The sequence below is a fragment of the Panulirus ornatus genome, chromosome 72 (genome assembly GCF_036320965.1).
Source record: "Panulirus ornatus isolate Po-2019 chromosome 72, ASM3632096v1, whole genome shotgun sequence".
Classification (NCBI taxonomy): domain Eukaryota; kingdom Metazoa; phylum Arthropoda; class Malacostraca; order Decapoda; family Palinuridae; genus Panulirus; species Panulirus ornatus.
In genome coordinates, this window is record NC_092295.1 from 11,403,269 (window position 1) to 11,417,688 (window position 14,420).

A 14,420-nucleotide genomic window follows, 5' to 3' on the forward strand; every position below is an offset into this window, starting at 1 on the left:
TGCTTGTGGCATGAGAAGAGTGGGAGGTGGGTTGATTAGAAAGGGTAGTGAGTGGTGGGATGAAGAAGTAAGAGTATTAGTGAAAGAGAAGAGAGAGGCATTTGGACGATTTTTGCAGTGAAAAAATGCAATGAGTGGGAGATGTATATAAGAAAGAGACAGGAGGTCAAGAGAAAGGTGCAAGAGGTGAAAAAAGGGAAATGAGAGTTGGGGTGAGAGAGTATCATTTAATTTAAGGGAGAATAAAAAGATGTTCTGGAAGGAGGTGAATAAAGTGCGTAAGACAAGGGAGCAAATGGGAACTTCAGTGAAGGGCGCAAATGGGGAGGTGATAACAAGTAGTGGTGATGTGAGAAGGAGATGGAGTGAGTATTTTGAAGGTTTGTTGAATGTGTTTGATGATAGAGTGGCAGATATAGGGTGTTTTGGTCGAGGTGGTGTGCAAAGTGAGAGCGTTAGGGAAAATGATTTGGTAAACAGAGAAGAGGTAGTGAAAGCTTTGCGGAAGATGAAAGCCGGCAAGGCAGCAGGTTTGGATGGTATTGCAGTGGAATTTATTAAAAAAGGGGGTGACTGTATTGTTGACTGGTTGGTAAGGTTATTTAATGTATGTATGACTCATGGTGAGGTGCCTGAGGATTGGCGGAATGCGTGCATAGTGCCATTGTACAAAGGCAAAGGTGATAAGAGTGAGTGCTCAAATTACAGAGGTATAAGTTTGTTGAGTATTCCTGGTAAATTATGTGTGAGGGTATTGATTGAGAGGGTGAAGGCATGTAAAGAGCATCAGATTGGGGAAGAGCAGTGTGGTTTCAGAAGTGGTAGAGGATGTGTGGATCAGGTGTTTGCTTTGAAGAATGTATGTGAGAAATACTTAGAAAAGCAAATGGATTTGTATGTAGCATTTATGGATCTGGAGAAGGCATATGATAGAGTTGATAGAGATGCTCTGTGGAAGGTATTAAGAATATATGGTGTGGGAGGAAAGTTGTTAGAAGCAGTGAAAAGTTTTTATCGAGGATGTAAGGCATGTGTACGTGTAGGAAGAGAGGAAAGTGATTGGTTCTCAGTGAATGTAGGTTTGCGGCAGGGGTGTGTGATGTCTCAATGGTTGTTTAATTTGTTTATGGATGTGGTTGTTAGGGAGGTAAATGCAAGAGTTTTGGAAAGAGGGGCAAGTATGAAGTCTGTTGGGGATGAGAGAGCTTGAGAAGTGAGTCAGTTGTTGTTCGCTGATGATACAGCGCTGGTGGCTGATTCATGTGAAAAACTGCAGAAGCTGGTGACTGAGTTTGGTAAAGTGTGAGGAAGAAGAAAGCTAAGAGTAAATGTGAATAAGAGCAAGGTTATTAGGTACAGTAGGGTTGAGGGTCAAGTCAATTGGGAGGTGAGTTTGAATGGAGAAAAACTGGAGGAAGTGAAGTGTTTTAGATATCTGGGAGTGGATCTGGCAGCGGATGAAACCATGGAAGCGGAAGTGGATCATAGGGTGGGGAAGGGGGCGAAAATTCTGTGGGCCTTGAAGAATGTGTGGAAGTCGAGAACATTATCTCGGAAAGCAAAAATGGGTATGTTTGAAGGAATAGTGGTTCCAACAATGTTGTATGGTTGCGAGGCGTGGGCTATGGATAGAGTTGTGCGCAGGAGGATGGATGTGCTGGAAATGAGATGTTTGAGGACAATGTGTGGTGTGAGGTGGTTTGATCTAGTGAGTAACGTAAGGGTAAGAGAGATGTGTGGAAATAAAAAGAGCGTGGTTGAGAGAGCAGAAGAGGGTGTTTTGAAGTGGTTTGGGCACATGGAGAGAATGAGTGAGGAAAGATTGACCAAGAGGATATATGTGTCGGAGGTGGAGGGAACGAGGAGAAGAGGGAGACCAAATTGGAGGTGGAAAGATTTTGTGTGATCGGGGCCTGAACATGCAGGAGGGTGAAAGGAGGGCAAGGAATAGAGTGAATTGGAGCGATGTGGTATACCGGGGTTGACGTGCTGTCAGTGGATTGAATCAAGGCATGTGAAGCGTCTGGGGTAAACCATGGAAAGCTGTGTAGGTATGTATATTTCCCTAAGAACCACATCCATAAACAAATTAAATAACCTTGGAGACATCACACACCCCTGCCGCAAACCTACATTCACTGAGAACCAATCACTTTCCTCTCTTCCTACACGTACACATGCCTTACATCCTCGATAAAAACTTTTCACTGCTTCTAACAACTTTCCTCCCACACCATATATTCTTAATACCTTCCACAGAACATCTCTATCAACTCTATCATATGCCTTCTCCAGATCCATAAATGCTACATACAAATCCATTTGCTTTTCTAAGTATTTCTCACATACATTCTTCAAAGCAAACACCTGATCCACACATCCTCTACCACTTCTGAAACCACACTGCTCTTCCCCAATCTGATGCTCTGTACATGCCTTCACCCTCTCAATCAATACCCTCCCATACAATTTACCGGGAATACTCAAAAAACTTATACCTCTGTAATTTGAGCACTCACTCTTAACCCCTTTGCCTTTGTACAATGGCACTATGCACGCATTCCGCCAATCCTCAGGCACCTCACCATGAGTCATACATACATTAAATAACCTTACCAACCAGTCAACAATACAGTCACCCCCTTTTTTAATAAATTCCACTGCAATACCATCCAAACCTGCAGCCTTGCCGGCTTTCATCTTCCGCAAAGCTTTCACTACCTCTTCTCTGTTTACCAAATCATTTTCCCTAACCCTCTCACTTTGCACACCACCTCGACCAAAACACCCTATATCTGCCACTCTATCATCAAACACATTCAACAAACCTTCAAAATACTCACTCCATCTCCTTCTCACATCACCACTACTTGTTATCACCTCCCCATTTGCGCCCTTCACTGAAGTTCCCATTTGCTCCCTTGTCTTACGCACTTTATTTACCTCTTTCCAGAACATCTTTTTATTCTCCCTAAAATTTAATTATACTCTCTCACCCCAACTCTCATTTGCCCTTTTTTTCACCTCTTGCACCTTTCTCTTGACCTCCTGTCTCTTTCTTTTATAGGTCTCCCACTCAATTTCATTTTTTCCCTGCAAAAATCGTCCAAATGCCTCTCTCTTCTCTTTCACTAATACTCTTACTTCTTCATCCCACCACTCACTACCCTTTCTAATCAACCCACCTCCCACTCTTCTCATGCCACAAGCATCTTTTGCGCAATCCATCACTGATTCCCTAAATACATCCCACTCCTCCCCCACTCCCCTTACTTCCATTGTTCTCACCTTTTTCCATTCTGTACTCAGTCTCTCCTGGTACTTCCTCACACAAGTCTCCTTCCCAAGCTCACTTACTCTCACCACCCTCTTCACCCCAACATTCACTCTTCTTTTCTGAAAACCCATACAAATCTTCACCTTAGCCTCCACAAGATAATGATCAGACATCCCTCCAGTTGCACCTATCAGCACATCAACATCCAAAAGTCTCTCTTTCGCGCGCCTGTCAATTAACACGTAATCGAATAACGCTCTTTGGCCATCTCTCCTACTTACATAAGTATATTTATGTATATCTCGCTTTTTAAACCAGGTATTCCCAATCATCAGTCTTTTTTCATCACATAAATCTACAAGCTCTTCACCATTTCCATTTACAACACTGAACACCCCATGTATACCAATTATTCCCTCAACTGCCACATTACTCACCTTTGCATTCAAATCACCGAACACTATAACCCGGTCTCGTGCATGAAAACCACTAACACACTCATTCAGCTGCTCCCAAAACACTTGCCTCTTATGATCTTTCTTCTCATGCCCAGGTGCATATGCACCAATAATCACCCATCTCTCTCCATCAACTTTCAGTTTTACCCATATTAATCGAGAATTTACTTTCTTACATTCTATCACATACTTCCACAACTCCTGTTTCAGGAGTACTGCTACTCCTTCCCTTGCTCTTGTCCTCTCACTAACCTCTGACTTTACTCCCAAGACATTCCCAAACCACTCTTCCCCTTTACCCTTGAGCTTCGTTTCACTCAGAGCCAAAACATCCAGGTTCCTTTCCTCAAACATACTACCTATCTCTCCTTTTTTCACATCTTGGTTACATCCACACACATTTAGGCACCCCAGTCTGAGCCTTCGAGGAGGATGAGCACTCCCCGCGTGACTCCTTCTTCTGTTTCCCATTTTAGAAAGTTAAAAAAATACAAGGAGGGGAGGATTTCCGGACCCCCGCTCCCGTCCCCTCTAGTCGCTTTCTACGACACCCGAGGAATGCGTGGGAAGTGTATATATATATATATATATATATATATATATATATATATATATATATATATATATATATATATATATATATATATATATATATATATATATATATATATATATATATATATATATATATATATATATATATATATATATATATATATATATATATATATATATATATATATATATATATATATATATATATATATATATATATATATATATATATATATATATATATATATATATATATATATATATATATATATATATATATATATATATATATATATATATATATATGTATATATATATATATATATATATATATATATATATATATATATATATATATATATATATATATATATATATATATATATATATATATATATATATATATATATATATATATATATATATATATATATATATATATATATAATTTTTTTTTTTTTTTTTTTTTTTTTTTTATATTTTGTCGCTGTCTCCCGCGTTTGCGAGGTAGCGCAAGGAAACAGACGAAAGAAATGGCCCCCCCCCCCCCATACACATGTATATACATACGTCCACACACGCAAATATACATACCTACACAGCTTTCCATGGTTTACCCCAGACGCCTCACACGCCCTGATTCAATCCACTGACAGCACGTCAACCCCGGTATACCACATCGCTCCAATTCACCCTATTCCTTGCCCTCCTTTCACCCTCCTGCATGTTCAGGCTCCGATCACACAAAATCTTTTTCACTCCATCTTTCCACCTCCAATTTGGTCTCCCTCTTCTCCTCGTTCCCTCCATCTCCGACACATATATCCTCTTGGTCAATCTTTCCTCACTCATTCTCTCCATGTGCCCAAACCACTTCAAAACACCCTCTTCTGCTCTCTCAACCACGCTCTTTTTATTTCCACACATCTCTCTTACCCTTACGTTACTCACTCGATCAAACCACCTCACACCACACATTGTCCTCAAACATCTCATTTCCAGCACATCCATCCTCCTGCGCACAACTCTATCCATAGCCCATATATATATATATATATATATATATATATATATATATATATATATATATATATATATATATATATATATATATATATATATATATATTTATATATATAGATATATATATTTTTTTTTTATTATATTTTGTCGCTGTCTCCCGCGTTTGCGAGGTAGCGCAAGGAAACAGACGAAAGAAATGGCCTAACCCACCCCTATACACATGTATATATATACGTCTACACACGGAAATATACATACCTACACAGCTTTCCATGGTCCACCCCAGACGCTTCACATTCCTTGACCCAATCCACTGACAGCACGTCAACCCCGGTATACCACATCGCCCCAATTCACTCTATTCCTTGCCCTCCTTTCACCCTCCTGCATGTTCAGGCCCCGATCACACAAAATCTTTTTCACTCCATCTTTCCACCTGCAATTTGGTCTCCCTCTTCTCCTCGTTTCCTCCACCTCCGACACATATATCCTCTTGGTCAATCTTTCCTCACTCATTCTCTCCATGTGCCCAAACCACTTCAAAACACCCTCTTCTGCTCTCTCAACCACGCTCTTTTTATTTCCACACATCTCTCTTAACCTTACGTTCCTCACTCGATCAAACCACCTCACACCACACATTGTCCTCAAACATCTCATTTCCAGCACATCCATCCTCCTGCGCACAACTCTATCCATAGCCCACGACTCGCAACCATACAACATTGTTGGAACCACTATTCCTTCAAACATACCCATTTTTGCTTTCCGAGATAATGTTCTCGACTTCCACACATTCTTCAAGGCCCCACAGAATTTTCGCCCCCTCCCCCATCCTATGATCCACTTCCGCTTCCATGGTTCCATCCGCTGCCAGATCCACTCCCAGATATCTAAAACACTTCACTTCTTCCAGTTTTTCTCCATTCAAACTCACCTCCCAATTGACTTGACCCTCAACCCTACTGTACCTAATAACCTTGCTCTTATTCACATTTACTCTTAACTTTCTTCTTCCACACACTTTACCAAACTCAGTCACCAGCTTCTGCAGTTTCTCACATGAATCAGCCACCAGCGCTGTATCATCAGCGAACAACAACTGACTCACTTCCCAAGCTCTCTCATCCCCAACAGACTTTATACTTGCCCCTCTTTCCAAAACTCTTGCATTTACTTCCCTAACAACCCCATCCATAAACAAATTAAACAACCATGGAGACATCACACACCCCTGCCGCAAACCTACATTCACTGAGAACCAATCACTTTCCTCTCTTCCTACACGTACACATGCCTTACATCCTCGATAAAAACTTTTCACTTCTTCTAACAACTTTCCTCCCACACCATATATTCTTAATACCTTCCACAGAGCATCTCTATCAACTCTATCATATGCCTTCTCCAGATCCATAAATGCTACATACAAATCCATTTGCTTTTCTAAGTATTTCTCACATTCATTCCTCAAAGCAAACACCTGATCCACACATCCTGTACCACTTCTGAAACCACACTGCTCTTCCCGAATCTGAAGAGTGGGAGGTGGGTTGATTAGAAAGGGTAGTGAGTGGTGGGATGAAGAAGGAAGAGTATTAGTGAAAGAGAAGAGATAGGCATTTGGACGATTTTTGCAGGGAAAAAATGCAATTGAGTGTGAGATGTATAAAAGAAAGAGACAGGAGGTCAAGAGAAAGGTGCAAGAGGTGAAATAAAGGGCAAATGAGAGTTGGGGTGAGAGATTATCATTAAATTTTAGGGAGAATAAAAAGATGTTCTGGAAGGAGGTAAATAAAGTGCGTAAGACAAGGGAGCAAATGGGAACTTCAGTGAAGGGCGCAAATGGGGAGGTGATAACAAGTAGTGGTGATGTGAGAAGGAGATGGAGTGAGTATTTTGAAGGTTTGTTGAATGTGTTTGATGATAGAGTGTCAGATATAGGGTGTTTTGGTCGAGGTGGTGTGCAAAGTGAGAGGGTTAGGGAAAATGATTTGGTAAACAGAGAAGAGGTAGTGAAAGCTTTGCGGAAGATGAAAGCCGGCAAGGCAGCAGGTTTGGATGGTATTGCAGTGGAATTTATTAAAAAAGGGGGTGACTGTATTCTTGACTGGTTGGTAAGGTTATTTAATGTATGTATGACTCATGGTGAGGTGCCTGAGGATTGGCGGAATGCGTGCATAGTGCCATTGTACAAAGGCAAAGGGGATAAGAGTGAGTGCTCAAATTACAGAGGTATAAGTTTGTTGAGTATTCCTGGTAAATTATATGGGAGGGTATTGATTGAGAGGGTGAAGGCATATATATATATATATATATATATATATATATATATATATATATATATATATATATATATATATATATATATATATATATATATATATATATATATATATATATATATATATATATATATATATATATATATATATATATATATATATATATATATATATATATATCACATTACACCTTCCAATAGCAAGGATTGAAACCATGAACTTTGACATGGTAGCTGAGAATGCCAACCGGTTGGCTATGATCACCAGTAATAGGGAAGTGATTATTCGATTACAAGTAATTGAATATCCTTCGTCTCACATCCATGAGCGACGGGCTGTACACCGGTCAAATCTCATCAGGCTCACATTACCAGGAGGTATATGAAAACGAATTTAGGTCTAGACGGTGACACAGGAGAGATGAGCGGTATGTAGGTAGTAAGTACATGGTAAGTGGATAGTAAGGAATGTGGGAGAACATAGGTAGTAAGTGGACAGTAATCAGTCAGTAACTGGCTAGTAAGAGGATCGGCAAGAAAGCAAGTTATGATGGGTAGATAGGTAAAAGTGTTAGAAAAAAGAAAGGTGAGCCCGTAGGTTAGTGGGAGGTAGTGGGGTGGTTTTTATTAAGCTGATATGACACGGTTGATTAATAGGAGGTAGCGGGATGGTGGATAGGTAAATAGGTAGTTCAGAGATAGGTGGCAGATGAGGAGTTATCGTGTGATGGCTGGGTGTTAGGATAACACCTTCTTCATCTCTCGAACTGCTAAGCTGTTTAACTCTCTTCCATCTTTCGTCTTTCCATCTTCGTATAACCTTTCTCTCATTAAGGGTCGTGGCTACAAACACTTACAGAGTCTTGATCAATTTTACCTTCTTTATACCTTTTTTTTCTAGCACCCGAGATGGTCTTGACTGGGGCATATCATCTGTTGAGCCGTGTTGGTCACTATAAGAGAAAACGACAAGCGGATGGTAACTTGTCATTAGATGGGTGGAAGATGTGAGGTAGGGGGATCCCAGGTGGAAAATAAAATGTATAATTGGTAGTTATAGAGGATGACTAGATAACTGAATTAAATTCCTCTGAATCACTGAGTTAATTGGAGTAGAAACCGTGTGGTGAACTCTCGCCCATTAGCGTGGGTGTAACGTTTAAGATGTCTAATGTTGGATGGAGAGTAACCATTCTCTTCGTGCTTATATATAACATCTGTAAGTGTACTGCTCTCCAGAGCGAATGCCCACCTTAATGGTAACCACCTTCTTTTGATATCTTTAAGGCCAGGGGTTTTAAGAACTGGGTTCCGTGAAAACTAATTGGGGATATATTTCTTTCAATATCTTTTGCCAAATTGAAATAATCGTATGATTTATAAACGACATAAATAGAAGTCACACAGATTATAGATTTTGCTTTCTTACCATTTGTGTGACATTATGAAAATATCTACCTTTTGTCATGGTTAATTTCTGTAATATAAGGTTTTGATGCTTCTCAAAGAAAAAAAAGTATCCCAGATCTGTCTCTTGCATGTATCTTTGATATTCTGTGGTACTCCTCCTGTTATCACTATGTCCTCCTTTCTATCCTTCATAACTTCTAGATATCCATAGCCACCATCTCCTCTCATTTCTCAGAGCGCCCTTTGCTCCTAAGTCATCACAACCCGGTCTGCTTCCTATGTCATCTCTATACCTTCATCAGCATCCCGGCCCATCCCAGTACCATCGCACTAACTTTTCCTAAACATCTATATCCTCTATATCCCTATCACTATGATATTTCTTTCCTCCTGTATAACGTCCACTTTCTATCGTCGCTTTCTTCCCTCCATTCGTCTGTACGTATATACAACTTTATCATCTGCGCCGGGTTTTTTTTCGCAACACTTTGCCTTCCGCTTTTCACACCCTTCACTTCTCTCGCTTTCTTTGACCCAGGTAGCTGTCTGTTTTTTTTATGCCTCTCCCCCATGTGTGCTGGCATTCAGTCTTCAACCACAAAATCTCTACGTTACGCAGAACATTTAACAACAAGTGCGTCACACGACTCGTTCTCCGTAACTATAAATTTCCCTGAGGTGAGCAGTACATGATAGCCCAACCATTATGGCAAACTCTGGTGGTAAGTGATGGTAGGGAGGCAACCTTGTATTGTAAGATTCTTCCTTAACCTCAGTCTCTGTTGTCCTCCATCGCATGTGCCCCGCGTTATACATACATAGTGACTTTGATGCTATGTCATATCCTTCAACACTGTATTGCAACTAACCATTTCTCTCTCTCTTTTCTCGGCCTCGAGCATTTCGATGAAAGGCATCACTTACTTTCTTATTTGTAAGATATTCAAGTATTTATTCCAAGTGATTGATTCTAATCTTCTTAATCAATCTTTTAGATTCCTGGTAACCAGATAGAACTGCCAGAGGGATTCCAGAATTCCCTTCGAGACGTCGAAATGGTGGCGGTCTCCTTCACAGAGTTCCTGTCGTTGCACTGTGTGTTAAGCCAAGGGGTCGTCTGGTAAGTGGATGAGGTTTGATGGAGGAAGAGTGGTAGACAAATGGTGTCACTGGGAGGGAGAGGTGTTGGCTGGTGGGTTGGCTGTTAGGAGGTACAAGGAGCAACACTGGAGGGACAGACGATAAACAGCTCGTTGGCTTATATTTAGATTGTCTGTTTTTGAACTCTATTCCCCTCTCTCTCTTCTAAGTGGATGAGTCAAGTGATGAGTGGTGGGTTATTAGATGAAGGGTAATAGATTGGTTGGTCAGGGGAGACTGTTTGGGTTCAGCGAAGAGTCTTACAGGCGGCTTGTTAATGAGAAGGTCTGGAGGATGGTGGGACGATCGTAACAAGTAGGCCATTAGTGACTAGCTGTTTGGTAAATGGTTCTTTGGTAAGTACCAAGAGGTAGGAAGATAGACGGTTTGATATTGGGCAGTCATTGGAGAGGTAGGTTGGTAGATAGAGATAGATAGCATGTGGCTTCTCAGTTGTGGCTGATCTTCACTTTGCGACCTGTAGAGAGCTTACTGGGTGGCTGGTAAGCAGCTGGTGGTTGAGTCATATATTGAGATGGATGGTGGGTAGTAATGTATGGGCCAACTACTTGGCGGAAAGTTTCAGAAGTGATGTAAATAAAGACAGAGAGATGAGAAAGACATTACTAGGGGGGAATGCAGTACCCTCAAATAAACTTACCCCAAAGAAAGTCTACATGCCTCAATCACTGGAAGTAGCACAACCTTTGGCTGAAGGAACCTATGAAAATTGATATTTGGTAACACAAAGAAATGAACAGTTAAATGGGAAAAGACAACAAGGCCATATTCGTTCACACTCAGTCTCTAGCTGTCATGTATAATGCACCGAAACCACAGCTCCCTTTCGACATCTAGGTCCCACAAAACTTTCCATGGTTTACCCCAGACGCTTCACATGCCCTGATTCAATCCACTGACAGCACGTCGATCCTGGTATACCACATCGTTCCAATTCACTCTATTCCTTGCACGCCTTTCACCCTCCTGCGTGTTCAGGCCCCGATCGCTCAAAAACTTTTTCACTCCATCCTTCCACCTCCACTTTGGTCTCGTACTTCTCTTCGTCTCCCACCTTTGACACATATATCCTCTTTGTCAATCTTTCCTCACTCACTCTCTCCATGTGACCAAACCATTTCAATACACCCTCTCTGCTCTCTCAACCACACTTTCTTATTACCACATATCTCTATATCTCTCTTGCCCTTTGAATACTTACTCGAAAAACCGCCTCACACCACATATTGTCCTCAAACATCTTATTTCCAACACATCCACCCTCCTTCGCACAACCCTATCTATAGCCCACGCCTCGCAACCATATAACATTGATGAAACCGCTATTCCCTCAAACATACTCATTTTTGCTTTCCGAGATATTGTTCTCGCCTTTCACACATTCTACAACGCTCCAAGAAACTTCGCCAGCGCTGTATCATCAGCGAACAACAACTGATTTCAAAAACTCTCTCATCCACAACAGACTGCATACTTGCCCCTCTCTCCAAAACTCTTGATTCACCTCCCTAACAACCCCATCCATAAACAAATTAAACAGCCATGGAGACATCACGCACACCTGCCGCAAACCTGACATTCGCTGGGAACCAATCGCATTCCTCTCTTACTACGCGTACACACTTTACCAAACTTTACCAAACCAAAGTCACCAGCTTCTGCAGTTTCTCACATGAATCAGCCACCAGCGCTGTATCATCAGCGAACAACAACTGACTCACTTCCCAAGCTCTCTCATCCACAACAGAATGCATACATGCCCCTTTTTCCAAAACTCTCGCATTCAACTCCCTAACAACCCCATCCATAAACAAATTAAACAACCATGAAGATATCGCACACCCCTGCAGCAAACCTACATTCACTGAGAACCAATCACTCTCCTCTCTTCTTACACGTACATATGCCTTACATCCTCGATAAAAGCCTCCCACACCATATATTCTTAATTCCTTCCACTGAGCATCTCTATCAATTCTATCAAATGCCTTCTCCAGATCCATAAATACTACATACAAATCCATTTGCTTTTCTAAATATTTCTCATATACCTTCTTCACAGAAAACACCTGATCCACACATCCTTTACTACTTCTGAAACCACAATGCTCTTTCCCAAACTGATACTGTGTACATGCCATCATCCTCTCAATCAATGCCCTCCCATATAATTTCCCAGGAATTCTCAACAAACATACACCTCTGTAATTTGAGCACTCACTTTTATCCCCTTTGCCTTTGTACAATGGCACTATGCATGCATTCCGCCAATCCTCAGGAACCTCACCATGGATCATACATGCATTAAATGACCTTACCAACCAGTCAACAATACAGTCACCCCCCTTTTTTAATAAATTCCACTGCAATACCATCCAAACCTACTGCCTTGCCGGCTTTCATCTTCCGCAAAGCTTTTACTACCTCTTCTCTGTTTACCAAATCATCTTCCCTAACCCTCTCACTTTGCACACCACCTCGACCAAAACACCCTATATCTGCCACTCTATCATCAAACACATTCAACAAACCTTCAAAATACTCACTCCATCTCCTCACATCACCACTACTTGTTATCACCTGCCCATTAGCCCCCTTCACTGAAGTTCCCATTTGCTCCCTTGTCTTACGCACTTTATTTACCTCCTTCCAAAACATCTTTTTATTCTCCCTAAAATTTAATGATACTCTCTCACCCCAACTCTCATTTGCCCTCTTTTTCACCTCTTGCACCTTTATCTTCACCTCCTGCCTTTTCCTTTTATATATCTCCCACTCATTTGCATTATGTCCCTGCAAAAATCGTCCAAATGCCTCTCTCTGCTCTTTCACTAATGATATTACTTCTTCATCCCATCACACACTACTCTTTCTAATCTACCCACCTCCCACGCTTCTCATGCCACAAGCATCTTTTGCGCAAGCCATCACTGCCTCCCTAAATACATCCCATTCCTCCCTCACTCCCCTTACCTCCTTTGTTCTCACCTTTTTCCATTCTGTATTCAGTCTCTCCTGGTACTTCCTCACACAAGTCTCCTTCCCAAGCTCACTTATTCTCACCACTCTCTTCACCCCAACATTCTCTCTTCTTTTCTGAAAACCTCTACAAATGTTCACCTTCGCTTCCACAAGATAATGATCAGACATCCCTCCAGTTGCACCTTTAAGCATATTAACATCCAAAATTTTCTCAATCGCGCGCCTATCAATTAACACGCAATCGAATAACGCTCTCTGGCCATCTCTCCTACTTACATATGTATACTTATGTATATCTCTCCTTTTAAACCAGGTATTCCCAATCACCCGTCCTTTTTCAGCACTTAAATCTACAAGCTCTTCACCATTTCCATTTACGACACTGAACACCCCATGTATACCAATTATTCCCTCAACTGCCACATTACTCACCTTTACATTCAAATCACCCATCACTATAACCCGGTCCCGTGCATCAAAACTACTAACACATTCATTCAGCTGCTCCCAAATCACTTGCCTCTCATGATCTTTCTTCTCATGCCCAGGTGCATATGCACCAATAATCACCCATCTTTCTCCTTCAACTTTCAGTTTTACCCATATCAATCCAGAATTTACTTTCTTACACTCTATCACATACTCCCACAACTCCTGTTTCAGGAGTGCTACTCCTTCCCTTGCTCTTGTCCTCTCACTAACCCCTGATTTTACTCCCAAGACATTTCCAAACCAATCTTCTCCGTTTCACTCAGAGCCAAAACATCCAGGTTCCTTTCCTCAAACATACGACCTATCTCTCCTTTTTTCTCATCTTGGTTATCCACACACTTTTAGACACCCTAATCTGAGCCTTCGATGAGGATGAACACTCCCCGCGTGACTCCTTCTGTTTCCCCTTTTAGAAAGTCAAAATACAAGTAGGGGAGGCTTTCTGGCCCCCGCTCCCGTCCCCTTTAGTCGCCTTCTACGACACGTGAGGAATGCGTGGGAAGTATTCTTTCTTCCCTATCCCCAGGGATATATATATATATATATATATATATATATATATATATATATATATATATATATATATATATATATATATGTTCTGGAAGGAGGTAAATAAAGTGCGTAAGACAAGGGAGCAAATGGGAACTTCGGTGAAGGGCGCAACTGGGAAGGTGATAACAAGTAGTGGTGATGTGAGAAGGAGATGGAGTGAGTATTTTGAAGGTTTGTTGAATGTGTTTGATGATGGAGTGGCATATATAGGGTGTTTTGGTCG

General features: G+C 41.1%; 1 protein-coding gene across 1 annotated transcript in view; it reads left to right on the forward strand.

Moving 5' to 3' along the window:
* The window catches only part of LOC139748091 (latrophilin-like protein LAT-2), a 169,866-nt gene that overhangs the window by 36,835 nt on the left and 118,611 nt on the right, over positions 1-14,420 (forward strand). The window contains exon 2 of the mRNA XM_071660703.1: positions 10,003-10,127. Coding sequence (XP_071516804.1) covers positions 10,003-10,127 — 125 coding nt within the window. The remainder of the gene's footprint in view (positions 1-10,002; positions 10,128-14,420) is intronic.